This window comes from Meleagris gallopavo, chromosome 1 (assembly GCF_905368555.1).
Source record: "Meleagris gallopavo chromosome 1, MGAL_WU_HG_1.1, whole genome shotgun sequence".
NCBI classification, from domain to species: domain Eukaryota; kingdom Metazoa; phylum Chordata; class Aves; order Galliformes; family Phasianidae; genus Meleagris; species Meleagris gallopavo.
In genome coordinates this window covers 170656691-170684105 of record NC_139404.1, presented here as the reverse complement: position 1 = coordinate 170684105, position 27415 = coordinate 170656691, and the positions used below count along the sequence as shown (strand labels likewise).

At 38.8% G+C, this 27415-nt stretch overlaps 1 protein-coding gene across 3 annotated transcripts in view; it reads right to left on the bottom strand.

The window, feature by feature from the left end:
- Positions 1–27415, bottom strand: part of DCLK1 (doublecortin like kinase 1) — a 229717-nt gene that overhangs the window by 19862 nt on the left and 182440 nt on the right. For all 3 annotated transcript variants that reach the window (XM_085216016.1, XM_085216017.1, XM_085216015.1), the window contains exons 9-16: positions 23872–23929; positions 23015–23134; positions 17286–17432; positions 13008–13141; positions 11938–12015; positions 11249–11345; positions 9279–9359; positions 1569–1682 (exon numbers count right to left, since the gene is read on the bottom strand). In XM_085216016.1, the coding sequence (XP_085072142.1) occupies positions 1569–1682; positions 9279–9359; positions 11249–11345; positions 11938–12015; positions 13008–13141; positions 17286–17432; positions 23015–23134; positions 23872–23929 (829 nt within the window). The remainder of the gene's footprint in view (positions 1–1568; positions 1683–9278; positions 9360–11248; positions 11346–11937; positions 12016–13007; positions 13142–17285; positions 17433–23014; positions 23135–23871; positions 23930–27415) is intronic.

The following is a 27415-nucleotide window of genomic DNA, read 5'->3' as shown; positions in this document are numbered from 1 at the left end:
CTTCTAAGCTTTGAAGTTATTAGCATGGAGGGTCTGAGCAGTAATTCTCATGGACAAGCGTGCTGGCAGTCCATTCGAAAAGAACAAGGTTTCAGCTAGTCTATACAGAACATACCTGCAGTTCAGATGAGCAATGGGTATGTGATGTTTTAGTTGTGGGAGAGCTGTTGCAGTATTATTGCTTAAAAATGAAAATAATAATAATAAAAAAGCTGACTATGTTAGCTGATGACTGAGAAAATCCAAGAAAAGCATGAGGAACAACTTGCTTCCATGTTGAGGAAGTTTAGGGTTGGAAAGAGTAAAGAAAAATATGAGAGAGGCACAGCTTGAAATTTTAAGTACTTATACCAAGAAACTTTGAGAGAGTATTCATTCTGCTGTACAAATAGTTCACACCTGTGAGCCAGATTGCATGCGCTGAACTAAGTTTACTTCATGCTGATTTAACTCACCACTGGAGGGGCTGAGTTGAGAAACATGAAAGTGAAAACAGTACAAGAAAGTGTACATGTGCACTCACACCACCTGCAATTCATGGAAGCTGGGAATGAACACTGAGTAATTTGATATGGGAATGGTTATGCTTAATGTGTCACTTATTTTTAGTGACTGTTTGGAGCATTAACATTGCCATGAGTAATAAAGAAAGCTTACAAACACAGGCAGATGTATCAAAAATGTAAAGGATGTGCACTATTTAATGGTATTAGTATGAATAATCTTATAAAACACTGAATATATTCTGTCTGCGTGTATCTCTAATGCACATGTTTATCTCTAGACAAAAACCAGAAACATGTGTGATGTATGCTATGCTGAGGATGCCATCAAAACTTCAGTAAAGCTGGGCAAAAGTTTGGTCAAGCTTAGCTTCAGAAGCTCCAACACATTACAACCTGAACATCCAAACTGCAACTGCAGTGCGTGACAGAAGGCAGCAAGGAGCTCTATAAACTCTCTATCCAATTATGTCCTTCTGTCTGGAGGGAAGCAGCCTGCAATCTGCATGTAGTTTTGTTATGTAACAGTACTGTGTTGATGCTCAGCTAAATATGAAGTGGCTAGACTAGAATCAACTCCAAAGGTAGCATTTTTCAGCAAGAAGTGAGTCATTATAGCTCTCTTTGGTGTCTTCAAAGAAGAGAAGGTAAGGTTGCCAAATGGGTTCACAGTTACAGTTTTGAAGTAATTTCCATTCATTGTAAAGTGCTGCTGTCCTGCTACAACTTCTGTGCTGCCTCAATCCATGTGATGATTCTGCTGCCAAGTAAAATGCCATGGTCCCATAGTTCAAATATTGAATCTACATGCATCAATGTTAGGTCCAACAACCTTCTGACAAAATGTGAAAGTGTGCATACTGTTGTACCTCCTAGGGCTATTAAACAACGAGGTGACTCACAAAGAGAATCAATGGCAGAATATCAGTCAAATCATGTTTATATTAATTGTTAGAGCTACCTAAAGACTGATCCTCTCTGGTTTCTTTTGGTGGCATGCCCTAAACACACACAGTCTCGAGGGCACATATTTAAGTGTTTCAACTGTGTATTTCAGATGCTTACTGCTATGACAGAAACTCCAGCTGCTGTGCTGTTCGGTTTAGGGCCTGTGTTGAAATGCTTCTTTATCTTCCCAGCTACTGATAGCTGATGTTCGTTCTCTGGAAGGCCATCATCCTGTGAAGAAACAAAGTAAAACAAAACTTCAGAGAGAAAAGGCAAAATAAAGGAATTGTCAGGTGATTCTGACAGCACCTACCAATATAGAGAAGAAATGTCTGTTGAGTCAGTCATTGTCTCAGATCAATATAAAGTATTTATAGGATGAACATCCTATTACGTAACAAACCAGCCTGTCTCTTCTTTACAAAATATCTTTCTCACAAGCTTTAGGTTAATCCAATTAATAATGATCATTAAATATTTTATTATTCTTTTTACTAGGTATTGACTACCACTGACTAGTTACTTGTAGGCACATAAATACTTCAAAGCACGATAAGCTCAGGCCTGTTCATTCTTCTGTTTACTCCTCAAATGTGTTTAAAGATAGTGAGCTTAAACACAGAAAGAACCCAAGAGATTACAGAAACCAGAAATTTCTGGCTTGGTGGGACACAAAGAAAGATTTCCTAATGCCTTGTGAAACATCAAGCTGAGAAGTGCCGTGTTTTGACTTAAATTCTGTCTTTTGATACGTGAAAAGAAGGAAAAAATTCTGTAACAATGTGAAGGGAAGATTTTAAATCTTGAGAGAGCTTGATACCGGCATGCACTGGGGATTTGTCAGAATCTAACCTGAGACAAGGAACATTAGGAAAAGAGTGGTGAGACATTGCAACAGACTGCCTAGGGAGGTGATGGAGTTACTGGTCATGGAAGACTTCAAGAATCGTGGAGATGTGGCACTGAGGGACATGGTTAGTGGGCAATAGTGGTGGTAGGTGGACAGTTGGCATAGGAGATCTTAGAGGTCTTTTCCACCCTTAATGATTCTGTGATTCTATGATTTCCAGAAGCCCTGTGAAACACCACGTTCAGGAGTATTTTGACTAAATTCTACCTTTTAATACAAGAATAAAGGAAGATTTACTGTAGCAATGTGAGGGGAAGACTTTAAATCTTGAGAAAGTTTGATACAAGCACGCACTGGTTATTTGTCAAAATCTAGACTGAGACAAGGTACCTTCTAAGCTCTGCCTATGGCATCCCCAGCCAGCCATAGCCTAAGAGCATATGGGAATTATTTTAGCAGTCATCAAGGTGACATGCTGAGGGACTGTGGGGTTGGTGAGAGATCCAGCTGTGGCTCAGTGAGCCCCAGGGAGAGGCAACAGAGGCAGAGTGGGAAACTGAGACATGCCCTAGCCCAGGCCTATGGTGCAACTGAGGCCAAGCCCTCATGAACATCAGTATGTACCACTGAGGTGTGACCCACGCCATGGGTTGGTTTAGGGCATCTAGTATGCGTCTTCCTGCAGAAAAGCAGGGGAGGGCTGAAGCCAGCTGTGGTGGCCTTGTTTTCCTTGCCAAAACACACATTTTATCAACTTGAGCAAAACTGAGGGAAAAGTGAGCACAGGGTTACAGGGCCAAGCGGAGGCTGCCATGTTCTGCTGCCATGTGCATCAGCTGCATGAGGGACCCAGCCCAGAAGCTTTGCAGCCTGCTCCCAGACAACAGTTGACAGCTCCTGTTCCTGGTATACCCATCTGCGTCCTCCACATGGAAGCACAACCCTAGAAAAAAGAAAGGATTCTGCAGTTTGCCCAAGTCAGCAGGTTGAACTGAAGCCCAAAATAAAAAGGGAGTTTTTTAGAAAACAGGCAGACGAGGCCTGTGTGACTGATTGAGCAGGGAAGAGGGAACCAGCAGGAGTGGCAGTTGAAAAAGCTGTGGCTGATGAGATTTCCCTGCTAGCAGAATAAGAAGGATTTCAGGCAACAATATGCAGAATATGCGGGATATCAAGTGTCTGGTCATCCATGGATCTGATATCCATCCATATACTGCTTCGTATATGCAGCTATCAGCAGCTGAGAAAGTTCTTGAAAGTCCACTTAAAGGCAATTCTACCAAGGTACATAGAAATGAGAGACAAGATGAGAATACAGAGAGATTTCAGACTTCTTTTTTCTGGCTTTACAGTGACTCTGAGCGCTCTTAAAGAGTTACACAGTCACTGCAGTAAATCACGATGCCTCTGAGCATATGGGATCTTTAGGGAGGTTGGTTTGCGTTTGTAATTTATTTAGTTTGGGGAGTTTGTGTTTAGAGATCCCTCACTCACCCCTTAACAAAATGTTTCAGCTGGCGAAATATGGTCAAGTGCACACAGCTGCAAAACAAAACAACGCAACCCAGTAGCTGATAATTGTCCAGCACTGGGGAGTCTTGGCTTGGTGCATATGACCCCTAAAAATAACTTGCTTTCCACCGACCTTGCCTTTCCCAGAAGAAAGCCTATAAAGTGATCTCTTTTTTGCCAGAGGGAAAAGAAAAAATCATTATCTTGGCTTTCTGCACAATGAAAGCCTGCCAAGGTTTCATGCTGTCTTATCAAAAGGCTAAATTACAAGAGAAGACAACAGTTACCAAGACTGGGGTAATATTTTACTTGTGAAGCACCACACCCACTGTTCCAGTGGCAACGAGTCAGAGATGCATACTCTGGGATCCAGTTTTCAGAAGAAAACTTCAGCTCAGTTTAGGAGGTAGCATAGGTATGCACAGGAATTATTCTATCATTATTAAATTGTTCAGCTAATGCTGGTGCTACCCAATGTCTACCAGAGACCTTTTTTTATTCCAAAGCACTTTGTAAACAAGCTAATATATATTAGCTGGCTGCTGGAGTCACTTCAGCCAGCACTAATATAATGGATAGATATTGAGTGTGAGAGATGACAGCTGTTTAACTACACACACACAAAAGAAAGCTGCTCTGCAGTTTTAAAAGGCAGGAAGTAAGAAAAAGCAACCAAACAACACATCAGATTCAGAGAATCAGCAGAGTGAGTTGTAGAACTAGAGAACAAGCTAAACAATCCTGACAAGAATTTCATCAGGTTGCTGTGATGGGAAGGATGCCAGCCCCCAAGGAGGTTAGCAGTGCTCCTTCCCCTATCTTAACCTCCAGCTACATGAACTACTTCTTGTAGTGGACTAGGACCACAGAATTTCATTTTAGCTGCAGCAGTCAGGACAAGAGCTTTTAAAGATGACTTGTGATTTTTAGTGCTCACTTCTGGGAACTTCAACTTCGTGAATTTTTGAGAACGTGGAACTGCTGATGCTCTGAAAGAAGTGCTGTCCTGAGAAGCTGAGCAGCCAAAATCCTCTGGCAGCTTCTAAAGTCTGGTCCAGAATTTGAGTTTTCACCTGGATGCTCTTAACTGCCTGGGTTCTTCAGATTATTTTTTTCATCAGGCTCCTCAAAATCTCTATTTACATGAATTAAAAAAAATAAAAATAAAAAAACCCAAATGGATGATATTGGCATCATTTGAGTAATTAACACTCTTACCACATTTGCATTGTTTTATATGCAGGAAACATTGTCACCCCCCCCCCCCCCCCCAAAAAAAAAGAGACAACAGTGTTCAGGACTACCACTGCCCTGACACACTCAGATGCATTTCTCAAGCTGGTCACAAGAGGTTTTCTTTCCAGGTCTGAATGCATCAAATGAAGAGGTCATTATATAAATAAAAACAGAAAAGTAGAGCAAATAAAAGTGTAGGAAAAGCTTTTTGACTCTGTTTCCTTCAAGGATTGCAAGGAGATTTTTCTCTGGGTAGTGCCCTAGGATGTGACCAAAAGGTGTTGCAGCTGCTGAATAAGAAATAGCATTTTAAATAAAATTTCTTACAAATGTTAAGCTTGTTACTATTTACTGCTTGGTTATTCATTTCTTTTACATTGAAATCTCTAAGGCAGACATGGTTAAGGATACATACGAAGGCTACAGCTTCCCTAATTCTTTTCAAGCTAGTGTATGCCATCTTCCTCCTCCAGTAACAGCACAGCACATTTTATATTGATTATTTTAACAGAGAAGGGCTTACAGAATTCAGTCCGTGCTTTTCAGTATTCAGTGCTCAAAGCCATACAAAATAAATTAGAAAATATTTAGACATCAAAAACAGAGTAGATTTGTCCCATAACTTGCCACTGGTATACTGCAGGTTATATAGTGTTACCAATGTTTAAAACGTCAGATCTCAAGCTTCCAGCCACCCTTATAATTCTTAGGTTTTGCACAGAATTCCATCAGGTAAAAGCAAGAGCTGGGTTCCAGTACAAGAAGTATAAATTGATGGATTTGTTTCCAGGTCTAAGTGTACTGCATTTGAGAGACAAATTCAAACAAACCAAATCGAGGGGGCAAAGAACTGCTGCTGAATTGCATTTTGAATTCAAGATCTCCATCTGTGGCAGTGGCATGGAGCCAACATCTTTTCAGGTTTTGTTTTTTGAATTGAAAACAGCTGGGATATTATTGACATAGGAACTGCTTAGCTGGCCTGACTCTGACCATAAAAAGTTTTGCAGTTTCTAAGAGGATTCCAGCTATTTTTACAGCAAAAACTGAAACTGAAATGAGTGTTGGCTCCTATTGAAACTGTCAAAGTACATTCCAGGAATCTCAGCAATTTACCAAGTAATCACATAGTAAGCAGCTATAAAGTGGAACGGTTATTTACAATCTACAAAATGCTTTTATACGGTGTAAGCAGTTAGAACACTTCTATCAAAGGTTTGATCAAAGAGAGAAAATGTTTCTTGGAATTGTCAAAGAAAACATATGCCTGCTTTTCAATCCAGTTGCTCTATCCAGTGCTTTATTTGCAACTTTACCTCTGTGTGAAGAGAACCAAAATAAGAAAAGGAAAAATAAAGTTCTTAAAGAACTATTTCAACAGGTTAACTGGGGAAGTTTTATGTGTCAGATGGAAACTCCAGGTACCTTTTGCCCTCTGGAAAGGAGATAATATTCTAGGAATGTTGCAGAAAATTGCCCAGGCAATTAGGACACATGCATCACAGGGAGACTGTGAGATGCCCACAACTGGCCAAGCTATGGTACTGGAATGAGAGGCTGGATGTGACACCAGTGTATCCTTCTGCCTCTGCATGCAAGGAGCCTTTCCTTGCCACATACTGCTCAGACCCACTTGAGGGAAGTGTTCTTTTTCATAAAAGCACTTAAGCACCTGTTTCAACTCAGCCATGTTCTTAATTCTCCTGAAGCGAACTGGGACTTTAATGCCATCTACGTAGTTAATTTTATTCCTAACACTAAGCATTTCCATGTGGCATGCAATGAAATAGGAGGAACCTTCGGAATGTGCTCAAACACTTTCCAGAACTGGTCCCAGTGCTAGCCCTTTTCCTTTCAGAAAAATATATCTGCAGAATACATACGAGAATTCAAAAGAGGTTTTGATCTGTGTCACCAGCTATCATGAGTGTATTGCTGAAGACAAAATACTGACTCATCTCAGTTCCTAAGAGCAACACTTGGACGGAAGAGACCTCTTGTAAGTTGACAGAACTATCCTAGAATACCTGCTTCAGTTACTGGTGGACGGAACTGCTACAGGTTTTGATTGCAAAGTATTACAATCGGCATAAAACTACAAGATGTGCAGCAGAGCAAAACCAAAGGTGATGGAGACTATCCAGCTTCCAGTTCTACTTGCCTTCCTTATACATAGTATTTCATGATTAGTGCACCAAAATTACTGTCCACAAAAAAACACGGTTAAGGAAGGCAAGTAGAACTTGAATTTTCCTTGGTATATCTTTCAGTTTCTGCCAACCAAGTACTTAAGAGCTTCGTGAGCCAGAAATTTTATCCAGACCGCAGCATTTAACAAGCACCAATGGGATCACCTTCCAAAAATGTATCAACCTCTCTTTTGAATCCATTTATACTTGGTCTCCAAGGCACCCTCTGGCAAAGGGATCCACATGTAACTCATTACACAGAAACCCAGGAATTCATCAGGGTGCTTTGGTAGTGAGAACATGGGGTTGGCTACAAGAGCTCTGCACTTCTAGAAGACTTCAGGCACTTGTTCCTTACCCTTCTTCCCAGTCCCCCTTGCAGAAACCATTAGCAAGCACAGGGAGCACACCCTGCACACCACATCATCTGCACACCACAGTCACAAAAAATGGCACTTTGTCTTAATGCATCTTGCTGAAACCACTTCCTAAGATACACTGTTGTGTAACTGAAGCCAAAACAAAAATAAAACAAAATAAAAAGGCATCTGGAGAGAGCACAAAGCTCACAAAAAGGAAAATTGGTGGCCAGATTCTCATGTTGTATAAACAAAAGACTTTTCAATAGCCTCAGCAGAAGTATGCAGACTGACACAGCAGGTGATCTGGCCTCTCTGCAGCTTCTGACCAGACATCTCCTGTCTCTTCCTGAACAGCAAGACAGAAATCCCCATCCATCCTTCTCCCATGGAGATAAAGAGACACTTCAATTACCAAAAGTCATTATAAACTGTGACAGAACACCATGTCCAAGGACAGAATCTGACACCACGGAAAATTAATATTTCAGCTGCTTGAATGTCATCTTTAAAATGAAAAGATTTTCATCACACACCATCCTAGATCTTTCTGCTCTTTGTACATAGCAAAAGTGGTCTGCCAGATAATATCATTTATAATAAAAGTCATTTTAAATGGTTTGGTCAAGCAGGTAGCCTCCAGGACTAACGAATATAAACGCTTTAGTGACTGCCACTAGTGTAGGCTATGTGGAGGACACTTCTCAAGAAAAAAGATTAGCCTCTGAGGTTACTGTATCTCTGAATTATTACAATAATCTTTCATTGCAATAAACTGTTTGGATACAGCAGCTCAGGGAATCTGTTAACTGAAGGACAAAATATATTCTAGTGAGAACTGCACACTCCAACTTTAAGAAAGGAAAATGAAACGCTATTTCTTCCTCCTTTTTTTTTTTTTTTTCCTTCTCCCAGTCCCAATTGTATTTCTTCCTTCTTCAATCTTCTTTCCTGAATTTGAATCTGGACTTTCTCCAATTTTTATTTTTATTCTCAACCAAATATTTTAAGACATATTAAATAGTCTGAAATAATTAACAAATATTAAGTAGGGTCCCTGTCTCAACATGAATTAGAGACAAATCTCTTTATTCTCTGCCAGATTTATCCATATGCCACTTCACCGATTACCGCTTTTATGGCAAATGTCCAATCACTAAGAGATAAGCCAGGATGCATAAATAGCTATTTCATGGTAACTCAGATTAAATGGATATGGCTGCACATAAATACGTGTATATTTCAATGTCAGAAGTTAAACATGATGCTAAAGGTTTCCCTGTTTCATGCTGGATCAAGTAGGCTTAACAGCATTGACTATATTTCAATAGCTCTTAATCACGACTGTCAGATTTTTGAGTCCATTTCATTTCAGGAAAGCAAAATGTGCCACTGAACCCACAAGCTGATTGTTAGAGGTGTAAATTTGTCAAGTGCGGTTGAGATATGCTGAAAACCTGACCCAAAATATTTCAGAGAAGAGGGAGCTGAGCATGCTTAAAAGTGAATACTCCATTATACACGATATACTACAGCAGCTTGTAACCTAGCTTATTTCCACCTAAATCTGTGGTAATTTTTGGAACATGATGGCTCCAAAAGGGCATAGAAAGGATGTGACAAAGCGGAGCTCAAAGGTGAAAAATTACAGACAGCATCTATAAGCCTGAAAAATACTTACATTAACCCATGGATGTTCAAGAACTTGCAAGGCTGAGAATCGCAGGTCTACATCTACTTGAAGCATCATTGTGATAAGCTCCTGAGAAATGGAACACTGGGTCAAACACAATTTTTGAAGAACAAAGCAACGGATTTAATTCACTAAAGTACTCTTCAGCTGATTATAAAAGAGTGCTCAAAGACGGAATGAAATACCAACTTCAGAAGTGTATTTACATTATTAAAAGATCAACTATGAACTTCTGAACTTCAAGCTGAACTTTTAAATCAGTATCTAACAGTACCTTGAAAAGCAAGAAGAAAGTTCTGAGTTACAGTTCTGTAGCCACTGTATAAAAGAAAAGCATTTAATACATAATATACACAACAGATGGTTGCATGAAATTAGGTTAGCTTCCCATTAAGAAAATGTCAATTCCGCTGTAGGAAAAAAAGCCAGCAGATTTAGAATTTTAAGATGTTGTATAAATGACATAGAAGATATTTAATATAACACTCCAATACATTATTTTTTCAGGCTATGATTTCCAGTTTTACCTAGTTTTCAACTAGCATGCAAATGAACACATAATTCCAACACCAAATGGAGTACACAGAAAATAGGACTGCAGCATAACTGCAAACAAAGGGTTATCACCAAAGACCAAAATTAATAATTCTTAGCAACAAGGAGAAGAAGTTAAACAAATAGATTAATGTTTCAAAATAGAAAATTTAGTATGAACTATTTGGAAGAAGAAGTTTCAAAAGAAAACACTGTTGGCAAAAGACTTGCAGAGTTCTCGTTATTAATGGATACAGTCATGGGCATCCACCCTGCTCTGGTTGTCCCTGCTTGAGTAGAGGTTGGGCCGGGTGACCTCTAAAGGTCCTTCCCATTCTGCAGATATGCAATAAAGGCTGCTACAAAACAATTATATGGACTAGGAGACTTCCAACTCTATGACTGAATTTCACTTGTGAAATTTATTAATTAACAAACTAGAATACCAGTCTGATCACCATGCACACATCTTACAAAAGCAAGATGTTACGAGCACCGAAGAACTGAGATTCAGAACTTAGAATGCTACTTCATTACTTACATTCTCTTCCAAATTTCAAAATGTTTTGCAATTAAACACACTGAAAGAAATAGCAAGACATTTTTTTTCTGGATTTGTCTTACAGACTTCAGAAGCAAACTTGCAGAACACTCACGTATTAGGGACACTGAGCAGTTAACTACATGTCAACCAAATGAATAGTTTTTATTTGTGGTTTGTTGTCTTTTTTTAACATACATGTATGTACTATATTTCTCTCTTTATATGTATGTGACTGTAGTGAATTTCAGATCCCTAGAAAGTCTCTGAGGGAAACTGTTTCCCCAGATCCATCAGGATCTGTATCTGTAAAGTGTTGTACCTGCTTTAGCACATCCCAAGCTCCAACTCTTCCCTGTCCTGTGTCAAGAGGCTACCCATGAACTGGTGGACAAAAGAAGTCCATATTTCATACCATACTGACAACAATGAGTTACAGACAATGCTTGGCCTGACAGAAAGAAATGACAGACACATCATTTAATGGCATTAATAAGGGAAAATAGCTTCCCTGTAACATTGTTTTATCATATTCAAAGGCTCCAAGTTGGAACTTCGTCCCCATCATAAACGCATACACAGTCCCAGGGAGCTTTCAAGCTAAGAAGGACAGGTCGAACCAACTTACTCATAATTATTTCTTGGTCAGTAAAGGGTGCTGGTGTCTCTGTTGTATGAGACATCATAAAGAGATTGGGTCCATTGCAGGACCACCTAAACAAACAGACAGCAATCAAATGACAATTCATACGTGGTAGCACAGAAGAATTTATAGATGTAGCAGGAGATCTATAAGAGATGTCAACTTTGAAAGGACAACATTATTATCTCAAGCACTGGGAAGAGTACTAGAGAAGAAGTACCATTAGCTACATAAACCTACCTTTGCAGAGTCAGAAACATTGTCCCAATATGGAGACGGAAAATCCACCTGTCCCATCAAAATCTGATCAAAAAGTACTTCTTGGTCATCTCCACTTCTGTAAAATAAAAAACAAAAACAACAAAACCCACAAAGGCATTATTTCCAGAGCTGGTTTTAAGAAGGTTCTTGAAATTGCTTTTAATTGGAGATTCCTTAGTGTGCTGTTTATTCTTCCTCAGCATGCAGACACAGATGTGAATCCTGAGGTTAGTAAAACAAAGCTCATTTGGCACTTTCTTTCTGAGGTAACCTGCTTGTCTTTAGAACAGTCAACCACTTTGCAATTGCTCTGAGGGGGAGAAAAGATTTGACATGCCATTAAGTGGTTTACATTTTATCAATCTTTTACAAATCACAAAATAAGTTGCATTTTGTCCATGAAAGATTTTTATTTCACTATGTATTTTAGACATCAGGCAAAGACACCCAGAACCCATAATGGAGGATCTTGCTTTGTAATGTAATTAAGTTTACACTAAAATAAACAAATAAAAGACAGTGAAATCACAAACATTTATGGGATTTATGAAAATCATTATGCACAGCATGGGAAAAACCAAACCCTCCAAGCAGAAAACTTGTTTAATGCAGAAGCAACACAGGCACCAATTCACAGAGCAAGGATGGTTGAAGAGATCATTCCATACCCACGGAATGGAGGAAAACCACAGAGCAGGATGTAAGTAATCACGCCCGCTGCCCAGATGTCCACCTTCAAGCCATACCTATAAATGTGAGAAATATGGTTAGAGATCTGATGTCCAGGAATTACAGTATAAGAACAGAGAAAACATTTTCAGAATCATTTTAAACTGAGACTGAGGTTTAGGTTAGATATTAGGAGGAAGTTCTTTACACAGGGGGTGGTGACGCACTGGAACAGGTTGCCCAAGGAGGTTGTGGATGCTCCATCCCTGGAGGCATTCAAAGCCAGGCTGGATGTGGCTCTGGGCAGCCTGGTCTGGTGGTTGGTAACCCTGCACATAGCATTGAAACTGGATGATCATTGCAGGCCTTTTCAACCCAGGCCATTCTATGATTCTATGATTCTACGGTTCTACGGTTCTACAGTTCTATGGTTCTGTGATTCTATGAATTGTTAAAAAGTTCTTACATATTTTTATCTGCTCTTTCACTATAATCTATCTACTGACCTATTCTAATTTTGCTTTCCTTTCTTTTGTTTTTCATTTACATATTAAAACTACATCAGATAAGAATCTGTAAATGTCCAGAAGACAATATGCTGTATTGCTTAGCTAGATAGTGATCTCTACCAACAGAAAGCCTACAGTGGTGAAAAGATGGCCCCAGGCTGCTCAAACCAGCAGATATTTATTGATGGAACAAAGAAACGTACAGTGTTTGACAACAAAATAAAATTAAGTAAACAGTATCTAGTAATCTCTGGAGTTAGTGTGAGAATTAATTTTATGGTACGTGCAATTGGCTAGTTAGTAACTTAATGCTGAGAAGTTTGAGGCTAACAACAAAGCAACCTGCTCTAATTACAAATTCAGCACTGCTTTGAGCTGTTTTTGGCAAGATAGCCTCCAGAGGTCCCTTCTGACTAAACTGTCCTATGCTGTATTATTCAGCACCACATCCAAGCAAAAGCATCATAGAAATCCTAGCTGCAAGAACTCACATCTGGCACAACGTTGAGAACACACTCTACTGCAAACAGAACAATGAATTTTCACCAGAACTGATTTACCCAGTTTCAGCAATGATTTCTGGAGCTACATATGTTGGGGTCCCACAGACAGTGTATAGAGGTCCATCCACAATGGTTGCTAGGCCAAAGTCCCCTAACTTCAGGGACTTGCTTCCATCTTGGTGTTCATATACCTAAATCAGGAACAAAATTCAAATGTTTAAAAGAGTTCTACCAAGGGAACTACTACATGATTTATTAACTGTCTGAAAAATTCCTTTTAATTTACAGTATTCGTTCTCTTCCTTGCACGCAACACACTCAGCAGCAAGTTTTGGAAATTCAGACAAATAGGGCAATTTTCTACAATGTTTGGGGAAGACTTACCTTGCTTCCTAGCTAACAAAGGATGTATTTCCTCTCACTGAAAACAGAAGTACAAAAGCAAAGGTCTGACCTTCCAGCAGAAGTGTTCCTAAGTCAACTTCCCACTGATAGCCAATTCACAGTGTAGGTATTTTGAGTTTTTGAGTTTCACTTACAAAGAGCTTAAAGGCTCACACAGGGCTTTCACGTTCTTAGATGACACAACAGTGATCAATAACACAACTGATAGTAACAACAGATGCTTCTGTGTGTACTGAGTGAGATGTACACCCAGCTGGGCTGCTTTACTCCTCAACAGTCCTCTCCTTGCATGACTGCCTAACACCAGTCTGCTAGTGGTATGTGTTCCCACCATCATCAATGGACATAGTATGGGCTGATAATGAGAACACCTAAAAATCCGCCCTTAAAGCATACATGGTCTTTACAGAACATGATATATGGGGGTTTTCATGGGTGTGAAGGGAGATTAAGAAACAAGAAAAGCTAGAAACTTCAGTAAAAAATACACATTTGAAAATCTAGCACAATGCAGAAGAACAAATGCAAACCTACAGATACTGAAAACATGCAGAAAATGCTTAAACCAAAGACTGAAACTAGTGTAAATTACACACTGCACTATGAATCTGTCTTTAATCCAACCTTGGGTTCTTGCTGCCCGTTTTGAAACTGTCTATGATGCATGTTAATGCTATTTACCATAACAACACCTCAGAAAGTGGAAAGGGTCTTGGGAGTGCTTCTTAAAGCATAGATACATCACATTATTATTTTGCAACCCAAAATAAAGCTCCATACAGTCTGGCTTGTCCACAGTTATACCATGAAAGCAATCAGCAGTAATGCCTGAGAATATATCACACTTCACAATCAAAAACAACATCACCCTTAATACCTTCTCAGTCAGTCTTGCATCAAATACCAAACCTGTCTGCAAGCTTTTGCAGAGCAAAATTTTCTTAAATAATTCAGTGCTTTCTGCAATGGACCCTTGAATGTTCACTTAGTGCAAAAATGAAATACTTGGCCATATAAAATAAAATCCCATAGCCAAGCATCTCCTTTGTTATTGTTTGTCATTTGGGGGTTCGAGAGAAACCCCTTTCTGTCCTGAATCACCACTACCATATGATACAGTCACAAGTTGACATTCAGAATACACAGAATTCTTTTCCTTTCCTTATGTTATTTTCAACAATAGAACTGTATCTATAAAAAGACCTACATTTTGATATAGATTCATATTTCTCTGCTGCTAAACCAGAAGAAAGATGGGCTTAGAGAAAAGCACTGGAAAAAAAAGCAATTATGGTTTTATTAAAAACACAGATTGTTAAATACATCTGGTTTCTGAAACTAAAGAAAGTGCTCCTTGAAATGGCTGTAATAAATCTAATTTCAACAACAGTTTTAATTAAAGGCTAGAGACTAGAGCTTTAAATATTCACTTGCTGAAAAATGTAAATGTTCACTTAGACATTAAGAGCCGAATTCAGTCTAATTAGCATCTCCTATTATATTTCATGCTGTTATAAAGACTTCTCTGAGTTGTGCTGACCTATTGATCATCTGTAAGTTTCCTCCATTAACAGTCTGAACCTTACATATACCAGAAATTATTTATGGAAAAGGCTTGTTTGGCAATATTTACCAATGGAGGAAGTTTGGTATTGTGCATTTTCTTGTACTTTGCTCCACCTGTTTTCAGGGACTACTTTCCTTGGAAAGCTACTTCACTTGACTTGTAAAACCAAACAAAGTAACTTTTCCTTAACCTGTTATAACTCCATATAAAAAGGATTCCATCTTGAAGCTGTGGTATGTTCCTTGCCAGTCAAGGAATGTGAAAGATAATTTAATGCTTGTGTTATTCAGAACAAACGTTATATATGTTCTACTGCATTTAAATACCAAAGAGCAATTAAAGAAATGGGAATTAGTGCAAATTACCCTCTATGTAGTGCTTTCACTGTTTTAACTAAGCAGTAAAACTGTGTAATTGTACAACACTAATTGAATGCAGCCACACATAATTGTGTGCCACCATATGTATCCTATTACTATAAAGACTGTCAGTATTTTCTAAGCTGCTCTTGTGATCACTGCAGATGGCAACAGTCAGAGAAGTTGTTCTCTAGGGTTTATTATATGGCTATAAAGACATCCCATGACTTGACAAAATAAACGTGCTAAATAGCAGCAATTATGAAAAATGTTCCAATTAAAGCATGGAAGGCACCCTCTAGAGAATAAAAAATGTACATGTTGGTAAAAAATTACAGATAATCAGCATACCCTAAAATCTTGGATGCTGATTGTTCGGCCACTTAGAAGCATTTTATAGATTCCAGGAAAATAACTCTAATGGCAGTCTGGTGATACAAGAAGTACCTACCCCATTTAGCAGGTAAGAAGGTCAAAGTAGGACCTAAGAAATACATAAGCCCATGGGCAGTCAATGCCAGAGACAGAGTCAGAACCCTGCTAACCCTGGTTCAAAAGCTCTCTTCTGAAACAATTCATTTCTTTCAAAAACGTGATAAACCTTAGAAAATTTGTTAGTCAAATGCTGGCTGTTATGGTTATGATATTGTAAAGAGTGAAGTACTGCATACTCACTGCTCAGTATCAATTGCAATGTAGTACCTCTGCATACATACAACACAGGAAAAATCACTCGTAAGCAATTTGGGCTACAACATGATTATCCGTGGTAGTGGGTATTTCCAGAGATGGCTGGGCTGGAAGATTTTATTCTTTCTCTGTTGTTCCCACCTCCTGTCTACTTTCCTCTCATTCCCATAAGTTTCATTCTACTGCTGCCAGGAATTTAGAGATATCTCAAGACAAACTCCTACACCAAGACATTAATGTACATCCCTTGTCAAAGCATTAATGAATCCTGATGCGTGACTGCCGTAACCTCTGCATGCAGCCACCTGTGAACACCAAGGGCTACTAAAGGATTATCGATCACTGGTTTCTAATTAGATTTCTGCACAAAAATTTTTAGCTTTTTTAGCAGCTTCTGCAAAATTAGGCCAGACTACTTCCTCAGCCAGAGCTATGGAGGTATCTATTGCTAGAGGAGCCTCAACTATAAGAATCCAATTCCCTGGAATTTTGTCAAGATCTACCTAAGTCAGCTTTCCCAGAAAACCTTCTCAGCGTTGAGCAGTACTAAACACAAGGCAGACAGCACACGGATGAGAGAACTGACATTCTAGGTCTTGTTAACATTGTTCTATGCTTGTAGAAGAATTGGGATATCTTCATATTGGAACATCTCAGCAGTAATTAAGAGATATTAATTTATTGGAAGAAATGAAATCAGCTTGAGAACACAACTGCTGCATTCAAGAAAACAAAAACTTCAGGAGGACTAAGCATCAGGGCATTGTTATTGTTTTCAGTGGAAGCGCTCATATAGATTCAATGAGAAAAAAGAAAATTTAGCCTGTTTGTTTAAAGAAATATCTATAGTGTTCTATAGGATTAGTTGGGAGAGAAAGATTTAGAAGTGTCTTCCTGGTTCTGCTCTGACATAGCACATAATTTGGGCGCAACATTTATAATCTTGGTAAAACTGAGCTGCTGCTAATTGCTTAAGCAGCTGTAGACATAGAGTGGTCTATCGGGGACACCATTCCTTTGTATTTATGTGAAGTCTGAGATTACACAGCAGCTCACTAAAAGTTCACTTCTAGTGATCACTAAAATCATTCCGTTGCTGTGTCCTGGGGAACAGTCTAGACATACCAACTGATGTTATGGGCTTTTTTGTGATAGCTGTTAATCTTAGGAGAGCTTTACAATGCTAAGATTAAAACTAACTGACTTAAAAGCCTGAAATAAACTTGGGGCGTATCTGGAAGGAGAGAAAAATGCAGACCTTCTCTCACACACTTCTAAGTTATCAACAACACTGAAAGCTGAATTTTCACTCACCAAGAGGTTCTCCGGCTTGATATCCCTGTGAACGATGTTCAGGCTGTGAAGATATTTGATGGCACTGGCCAGATTGTAAAGCATGCCGCTGGCATCCCGCTCTGTGTATTTGTTGGTTGAAGTAATAGCATCAAAAAGATCTCCTCCCTGGAGCAAAATGACCACAGCATATAAGTAACATTATTTGTGTAATGACTGAAAAAAAAATTGAGGGAACGTCAGTGAGTATCACTTGTTGAGGAGAAGGAGGAGCAGCAGTTTTCTTGCTTTATGCAATGTAATGACACCTCCCATGGCAGCAGCTGAACGTATCACTAATTCAGTACCATTTCCCACCGTTCAGTTGGACAGCCATGGGGCTGGAGTCTCCACTGCAAACTGTTCCCACTTGCTGCTGTTTCTGTAACATGATGTTTCTGTAACATCTTCAGTGCTTGCCAACCTTTTTATTCTGGGTCCCTGTTGCAAATTTCTGGCATGCCTACATACCTGCCTGTCATGGTGCTGCATATCAGCTCTTGCCATTTTTATTATAATTACAAACAGGCTGACACCACATTTTTGTGTAAAGCCTGACAGAGCTCTGGAAAGATGAAGAAACTCTAAATAACACTCACATCAGCTATCTGCTAGTATATATGGCAAAACTATACTGGAAGACATTTTAGGATTAACATCAGTAGTTCACCTTAGCTATAAATACAGATGGCAACTTGTACCATTTCCAGGTCAACATGCTGTCTAATTCAGCTGAAAGTTACTGCTGATGAAAGAAAAATGAGAAAAAGAAGAAGAAATGAAGGAATACTGAGCAGAAATCCACAAAGCAGGACTTGAGGCAGCCATTGCAGTTGGATTACTCTGTCAGGGCTGAGATGGTAAGCAGGAATAAAAACATGTGAGTGTTTGGAGAAAGACTGAAAAAAAAAAAGAATAAAGAAGAGATTAAGGTGGAAGTGTGATGGAACAGAGGAAAATGCAAATATCTTTTGAGAGGCATTACTCATTTCTGGCCTTTGGCCAAAACCAAAGGAGCACCATAAACGAAACATGGGCCAACAACAACAACAAGAATAGGGAATGGATAATTCTGCAAAAAGAATGCAAAATATGCTGCTGCAGTCACAACATCAGGAGAAAAAATACACCACAGAAAACTGCATTGTGAAGAAATGGAAGGTACTTTCTGAGGACAATGGAAAAGTCACAGCTTTTGCCAACTCTCATGATTTTATCATCAGCCTCGAGGTATTTAGTGGCTTTTTTAAGGCTCAGCTGCAGGTTACTAAAACATTGCTTTCACTCAGAGAAATAAGGAGCAAGGAGAAATGAAAATAATGTTTCCAGAAATCAAGGCTATGAAAAAAAAGGTAGGAAAAGACAACCACTAAAGGCTTGAACCTAAGAAAACAGCTATTACTTTTAAGTACAACACAAAATAAAACAAAAAATCAAAACTACTGAAAAATCAGCAGCTGAAGACTGCCAGGGTAGGTTTATTCCCACCGTAGATGCCAAACTCCAGCTTTGGAAAGTGCTTGCAGCCAAAGACTGTCAAATCTGGACTGCATCAGAACCTCCTGCTCTGGCTGGTGACTGATGAAGATACATCAAGATACATAGTGTGAAGGAAAAGGAGGAAGAAAAAGGCAAGTTAAACCAGATACAAGATTAGAGAGAAAGGCCAAATATTTGGCAAAAGTACAATACTATGGCATTACCTGATCCCTAAGTATTAGATATCAGCATGTGGCAAAATATGTGGGATAAATAATCTATCTTCCCTACGCTCCTTCCTGTGAAGCCCCTGTACCAGCTGCTTTTTAACATGAGGTCGTGGATTAGACAGATCTTTGGTCTTATCTAATATGTTCCAGATGCTCAGGAGAAGTGTCCATAACATCAGCAAAGGATCTGTCTCAAAACAAAGAAAACAGTCTGAGCTGAGATGTGAAGGACAAGAAGGAAAGAAGATGAAACTTAGAAAGAGAAGGGAAAATTTCATTGTGAAGTCAGAAGAAAAAGAACAAATGTTCATGTGCAAGGAGAACTCAAACTCCAGATAAGAGAGGATGCAGGGTACATAGGCAGCCAAGCTAATCTGAAGCAGAATCATTTTCTCCAGCAAGTCATCTACTTAGTGAAGTTTCTCACCAGGTAGTCTGGAAAGAAAAGAGTGTATATTTAGCCTGTGAGACTCTCTGCAGTTAAAAGAAAAGTGACATCCTGGAAAGAGTTAACACAGCTGACAGCTGTATCAGGCGGAATGTTTTTCAGACTTCCCCGTCCCTGAAGAGCACTTTACCCTGCAAGGTTCTGCTTAGCTGATTCACACAGCGGTCCCTATCATTTATTCAGGCACAAGGGGTGAGCTCAGGCTGACATTTCAGTCTTAAATCCTGTGTTCAGGAGTGAAATCAGACCAGCACATGTGAATGCAGTTTTTATCATCTGTGCACATGAGGAAGTATACTTGGAAGTACAGTTACCAATTATTTATTTATTACCTTGTTATGTAAATGATATAATCTATCCCTTTTTTTTTTTTTTTTCTGCAAAAGTGAAATCATATCCTGGAGCAGTAAAGGAAACTCTGTAATAAATCTTGCTTGTTAAATTGGCCAAACCCCTGTTAGGTTTGAATAACAATTTTGTTTCGCTGTGTAAAAAGGCAGCGTGCCAGAAGCCAGGTCTTTGCTTCCTTTTACAAGCACCATTTGCAATGTGTTTATATTTGTATTTATGAAGTGCTTTTTCTTACACTTTACAAAGCAATGAATGCCCTAACTGCCACGAAGCGAGGGCGGTATTTGCAGCAGTCACTTATGTCAAGCATGTTACTACCAATTAATACAGGGTGGCATTAACCGAAACCGTGCTCTGCAGCATCAAGCCTTTTCTCCTTGAATTTCTTTCCTGTTTGTGAGTTTGATTTAAATTCAGCTCTTCAAAAGTCAGTCAGTAACAGATGGTTAATCAGTTCTAACAGTGCACACTATGAAATGGTAACACTCAGCAATTGGTGAATTAACAATTAATGTCCTCCCAGAAATACCCTCCCTGGTGCCTGTAGAATATAGCAAGGCTTTTTTCCCCAATTAAATATTAAGGAATAGATGTTTGCTTCATAGAAAGCAAACTTCCTGGGAGTAGGATATTTCTTCTCAATTTCTTCTATTATTCCACATAAAAGTAAATGAGAACATGGGAACAATGCTCTCCAGGATACATGAACTATATATTGTCTACTAAGCCCTTCTACTGCATAACTAAGACTATAGATATCTTACTATTGTCAGCAACCCTGAAGAGCAAAAAACAAAGAGTGCAAGAAAACAGATTTTTTCCAGAAAATAACGAATGGTTTTCTTTATATAATTTTTTTAAGGTAATCATTTTGAAAGAGTTTTTGGTCTCTTCCTCTCTTATTAAGCTGAGTAGGACTTTGATTAAAAATTCGCTGGAGACTACAGTTTGACCATTTTTCAAGCATGAATAGCACAGCAGGTTGAGCCCATAAAACTGGCTATGTGCTTAAGTCTTGGCATGTTAGACAAGGCACAGCTTTTACTTCTTAGCACACCTCATGGGGCCAAGATGAAAGATTGACTGATAGAGACTGAAGCGATGGCTACACTAGATTACAACGTTCTGCAAGAGTACTTGAGGTACCCTCGAAGATGCAAGATGTCTTGAACACTGGTAAAAACACACAGTAGCATGGATCTCAGTGAGCTCACCTACCATAACAAAGAACAATAATTATGATTAAAATAGTGTTAGATGGTTAATGCCAGTTGTGCTATTTTGCACTGCTGCACTCACAACTGCATTAGAGGGCTGTGTATATGAAGAAGGTGGGAAAATTCTTCTGGGAATGGCTGCAGAGTGGCTTTCACAGTGTAAAAGTGTAAGCATTTTGCTTTTTTGCTAGGTTTTAACCTCTCCAACAGAGACTAAACAGAGACGCTGAGTACTCCGTTCATTCCTTGCCACCAGCACATCTCAGTGTGCTTCCACAGAGCTTGGAGGCAGTTGACAGCAGGGTTAGCTGGGCTGTAAGCTCCACAGCACCACTCAAGACAAGCAGGCCTTAGGCAGGCTTAAACCTATGAGGACAACATGGCCACCTCCTGAGCACCCAGGAGGGTGAAGTGTAACCGGATTTTTCTATGGATAACAAGGCTTTCTCAGCCTGTTGCAAAAATAGAGATTATCTGCAGCCATCCACCCATGGCCCTGCCTGATGGCCCCTCGCCTGGCAGCACAGCAGCTTTGCAGAGAGCAGGTAAGTGCAACGCTGCACTGGAATCAAGGCAGTGTCACTGCTGCTGCCAGACAGCACAAGAGAGAAGAGACCGAACAAAATATGTTTAATTCTCCTTTCTCTCCTACTCAAAAAGTTCTTGAACACTTGGGATCATCCTACCAAACCTCGCAGTGAGGGGCCTACATTAAGAGCATCCCTAATCTCCACTTGCAACCAGAGCAAAGCACTGCAGAGAGCAGCCCTGCTTTCCAAAATCTCACCGTCTCTGTTAGTGCCCATTTCTCACCACAGATACAGAGGATGCCCACAGAAGGTAATCGTGCTTTTAATTCAAATGGAAGTGATCCAGGTCCCAGGGTTCAGAGTACCTGCCTTGCTCTCAGGTGCTGAGCATAATTACACGCCAGGCCTGCACACAAACGCTGCTGCACAGCAAGGGCTTCCTTATTGCAATGCTTTTCTTAAACACTTAAATCAGTAGATTTCCCAGGTGTAGGCCTGAAAGACTGTCCCAGGAGAACTTGCTGATCAAGACACAGGAGAAGTGGATGCTAGAAAGATTTCCTTCTCAAATAGCTGAGGAAGGAAGGATTGCTATTTCCATTATGAATGTGAAAAACAGGTGTATTCTGTTAAAATAAGTCAATATGTCCTCAGTGATTTTCTGTTCTCATTTGGATAATTTACTCAAAAGTATTTCACCACCTTTCATGCATAGTGACATACTGGTGTATTAGTATCAGAATCGAGAGCTAAATTCAGACCTCATACATTGTGTTGTTGACAGTATAGGGGCAAGAGATGACCTGGATGAAGTTTCATAATCTAGTTTGAATAAATAAAATCTGGGAGAAATAAATAGGGCTCCAAATATAAAATATTGCATTCACAAAGTTACTTTTCAGAACAGAGCCATGCTTTAAATAGGCTTTCTCCTTCACTTCCCCCACTTCCTGCAGCTGAAATTTAGGTTATTATCAAGGATAAAAACCTGACAATATGTTAATATAAATCAGTGGAGAAAACAGTCAAGTAATATTGTCTATATTTAGCATAAGTTCATAAAATTAACCTCTTTTATCAAATAAAATTGAATTTTTGATATTTACATCTTATCAGAGTGGGGGTACTTTCAGTTCATTTCATGGAAGATGCTTTTTGCTTAAGAGGAACTTTTAAAAGAGAGTATTTTTGGAGGAGTAAGTAAAACTGGTCATTTCCAAAGTACTGTTTATAGGGCATTTCTGAGCATGACAGAAAGATAGATGTGTACGTATTTCAAAGCTGTAAAAAAATCTGACTGTGGGTTACACATCTTTCAGTAGGGCACTGGATGAGACCCATACATTATAAGCATCATGGCACAATGCTATGATTTTGACTAAGCTTTAGTACCAGTACAATTTCTGAATACGATTAAGACAATCTTTAGCAAGCAGCTTAACTCCAAAACACTCACCTTTACAAGTTCCATGACAAGGTATAACTCAGTTGGCATGTCCATCTCCTCAATCAGAAGTACAATATTGGGATGCTTGACTCGTCTTAAAATGGACACCTCATTCTGGATCATGTGCTCCTGCCAGACAAAAGAAATTTTTAATGACTACAGATTGGTGGGAAAACTTTTCACTTCCATATACAGTAGAAAATGCAAAGAGGACTGGGACCTGTGAGGATTCTTCAGGGATTTTTTAGAACGGTTATTGATAGTGCCTCTGGCAATACAGAAGAAACTAGTCTAGAAACATCATCAGTGTGACAACTGGAAAAAGAACTAAGAATACAGAAAATGAAACACAAGAAAAGACATTTCTGACACAGAAAAAAGGAAGCATGGAAGCTTTTAAATCTTCTTCTCCAATGCAAAAGTATTCTGCTTAGTAATATGATTGCATTTTTTCAGATAATTTTTTGTTATAAAATTCTAAAATGTAACAAATTCACTTTTTATAAAGCTGACATCAGTTTGATTAGCCCAGTGATACTGACTATTATTCTGCTGTTTTCTGTAGTATCTGGGATTAAGAAAGGTAGCAGACATAATTACAGAAGCCAAGAGCAAGAGGAGTGAGTGTACCCACACACAACCAATCAAATTAAATCAACACATGCATCTTGAAAGGCACCTTCAAATCTTTTATACTGATACTCCAAGGGTCTCAAGATGGCTGGCTGGCAAAGGATTGAGCCAAGAAGATTGTAACTCTTGCCAGGAAGAAGATAAATATGAACAGCTTCCCAAACCAATCTCTCATAAAATGTTTCTTGAAAAAAATAATAATGTTTTGGTCTCATTCAAAATTTTATACTTACTTTTCCTCTACATTTACTTTTTTTGATTATTTTCAGAGCGTACTCTCTACCAGTTGATCTGAGGAAAGAGAAAAGAAAAAAAAAGTTATGTTCAATCATTGCATATTTTTCAATGTCAAGCTTTCATCTGTCATTTGAGCACGAGCATGTTATTAATCACTAGGCCTAGGCTAGAATTTTGTTCAAGTAGTTGTTTTATCAAAAAATAAAGCTCAGATTTGATTTTTTTTTTTGACATTTAGACATTTCAATATTTTGAAGCAAAATCTTCATTTTTTCATTTTACAGTGGTTTCTGATCTTTCTTCTGCAGTTTTGTATAAAACTTGATATTATTTAGAGATCTCAATCTTCTCAAAAATGGAAGGTTTGGTTCTCCATTAAAAAAAAATATGAGCGCTGAAAATACTTGATTTTTCACATGCACATCTGCATTCGTAACTGCTAAGTTAAAAATCTTTGCAATAATGTATTCAGTAAATATGTTATCTAGCAGAGTTAAATATGATGTTAAGGAAACAGAATATGAAAGGTTCTGGTGACAATAAGACATTATAGAGAATTAATTCAGATTAAGATCCAATTTTCTTTTGGATGGTATTTTTGGAAACTATAATATTTATCACTATTACATACATATTTATTATAGAATACTAGCATAGAAAATGAAGCTTGTAGACAAGTTCATAGAATCAATTTTCATTTCTTTATCAAGTTATAAACCTAATATAAGGCTGTAAGTTTGAAAACAAGAAGTTCTGTTCACAAGATCTAGTTTTACTATTAGGTTAAATGAAGAATGGGCAATATGGGAAAAAGCTGTTAGTGAAACACTTTTGTAATAAAAGTCAAAATAGTTTGCATAAGTCTATTTACACTGCACTTAGATGCATGTTTGGACCAAAAAAATAAATTAAAAGATGATCTCCCAAGATTATGAGGTGATATATATCAGGGAGTACAACGATAAAACAAAGGTTAGTGGCTTTAAACTAAAAGAGAGGAGATTTAGATTAGATATTAGGAAGACATTCTTCACTACAAGGGTGATGAGGCACTGGCACAGATTGACTAGAGAAGCTGTGAATGTCCCATCTCTGGAGGTGTTCAAGGCCAGGCTGGATGGGACTTTGGAAAATCTGCTCTGGTGGGTACTGTTCCTGCCCATGGGAAGGGGAGTGGAATTGGATGATTTGTAAGGTACATTCCAATCGAAACCGTTCCCTGATTCCATGATTTTTCATTCTTCATTAAGCAAAAAAAAAATAAAAATAAATAAATAAAAATAAAAATAAAAAAAAAGGTTAAACTGATTCATTAAACTGATACGGAAGTTAAATGGAGAATTGAATAGGTATGAAATTGTGCACCGCTTGTCAGGCAGGACAGGCAAAATGAGTCCTGGCTGAAACTACTGCATTACCAAAATGACTGGACATTTTCATTGCCATATTTAAACATGGAGGCATCTTCTGGCAGTGACGTAGGCAATAAGGGCCGTGAAGACAGTAGCAAAGAGCATAAAAAAACAAACGTACTGTAGCTAGATATTCCAGTTTTGAGGTCAGTGGGAGAGCAAATAGAGTCTCTAGACTGAGACGTCAATTAAATGACTGCAAAAAGAATCACAGTGGATGCTGCTGTTTAGGACTTGGAAAAGGAATACAACATGGTTTGAGCAAAGAAAAAAATAAAACTTTTGTACTTCCCTACTAGAGGTCTTAATTCCATGTGTTGGTGCTTGGTGGTTACACACCCAACTCAGAGAAAGGACACGCAGAGCTATCTGCACTATTTCTGGGGAATGAAAGGAGGAAGTAGCATAAGTAATATTAGAAATTAAGATATCTGCTGTCCAAACTCAGATAAAATATGCGCTCTTTCACTAGGAGTGTCTTTCAAACTCCTTGGTTGCCCTAGGAATGCTTCCCTTCTGTCATGAGAAAGGAAATTGATGGTTTTTGTTGGCCATGAGAGACTACATGTACTCACAAACACTGAGAAATATGAGCCAGTGAGGAAATGTCAGAATTTGGAAGTATTTGAAAGTTAAAAATGAACACATATGAAAACACCGCAGGACAAACTGTGCATACGATGGAGCAGATATGTAATGAGCAGTTGACAACTCTGACTGCTCTTTGTTTTAATAAAAATAAAATTAAAGTGAAGATAATGCAAATCCTTTCCCCGAAAAGCTGCAGAGCCACAGGCTGTCAGCAGCCCAGGAACCTCCATAACTTACAGATCTGCCAAAAAACATGTATGGCAGTGCCAGAAAGCCAAGTGAAATGGGCGTATCATATCACCTCTCACCTATTACTTAAGCTGAACAATAAAAAAGTGCACATGAAGTACAAAACACATTACCACTGGACTAGAGTCTGGAAGCACAGCACTAGCACAGAGTGTAGCATTGGGCCTACAGTTCATAGAAGGGCTCTGGGCCACACTCCCCAATGTTTCAGCCTTTTGCTGAAAGGCTCAAAGTTCACAGAGATTTCCACTGTGTGAGAGGCAAAAATCTATCTTCATTACTTTTGTGAGCGCATTATTTATGATTGTGTATGTGTGTGCACATTCAAGACCATAAAGAATGCATGGAATGGCACGTAGAAATCGACACAGTATTTTGAAGATCATTTCTGATTTCTGTTTGAACCGTTCACGGCAGGAAGAAAATGCCTCTGAATGCATTTCAAGGGTTGGAGTGGCCAACCAGCTCACGCAGCTATGGAGAAGGCATATCCATGGGATCAGTGGAGATGTATAACAAGACTCATTTGTACTTGCTTAACACCTCACAGTGCTATTCCTTTGAAGTCTAATGCACACAGGAACTGTACAACAGCAAAAAGTGGAAAAGCCTTCTGTCCCAAGTATCACCCCATCAGTTCTGGTTCTACAAATGATGGGCAAATCAGACTCTGAAGTGAGGTGTTTGTTGCTTAGAAAGACTGTGAAGAATGCTTTTGAAATTTTTTTACACATACTGACTTTAATTTATTCTCCGAGACTTGAATTTCACCTTTCACATGAGCAAGAGTATTCTGCTTTAGAAAAGAAAACTAACAGAAATCTATTTTCCTTTGACTTTCAAGCTCTTTCAAAATAGTATCTCTCTGATATATATGCAAACTGTAGAATGGTATGGCTTGGAAACAATAAGGGTATTTATTTGGGAACTGCACTATTTATTTGAGTAATTGGGCTAGTTTAACATACACCCACTAGATATACCATGTTACTGGATACTCCAGGGACTTGGACGATACACAGGAAGACAGGGAACAGCTTTCCTTTTAGCTCTCTAGGATATTAAAATTAATGTTATTTTTAACTGTAGTGGGACCTGCGTTTAGTATTGTTCCTCTCTTCTCTCAACTTGAGAAATGGTGGTGAGGCACACTAGACCATTTGAATTGGCTCCTAGCACAATCAACATTTTCAGCTGTATCAAAACTGCAGAATACTACTCCATCATGTAAACTCATTCTCTCAGTCAGTACTTTATTTTTACTTTGCCTTTTTCTCTTTTCTTAATG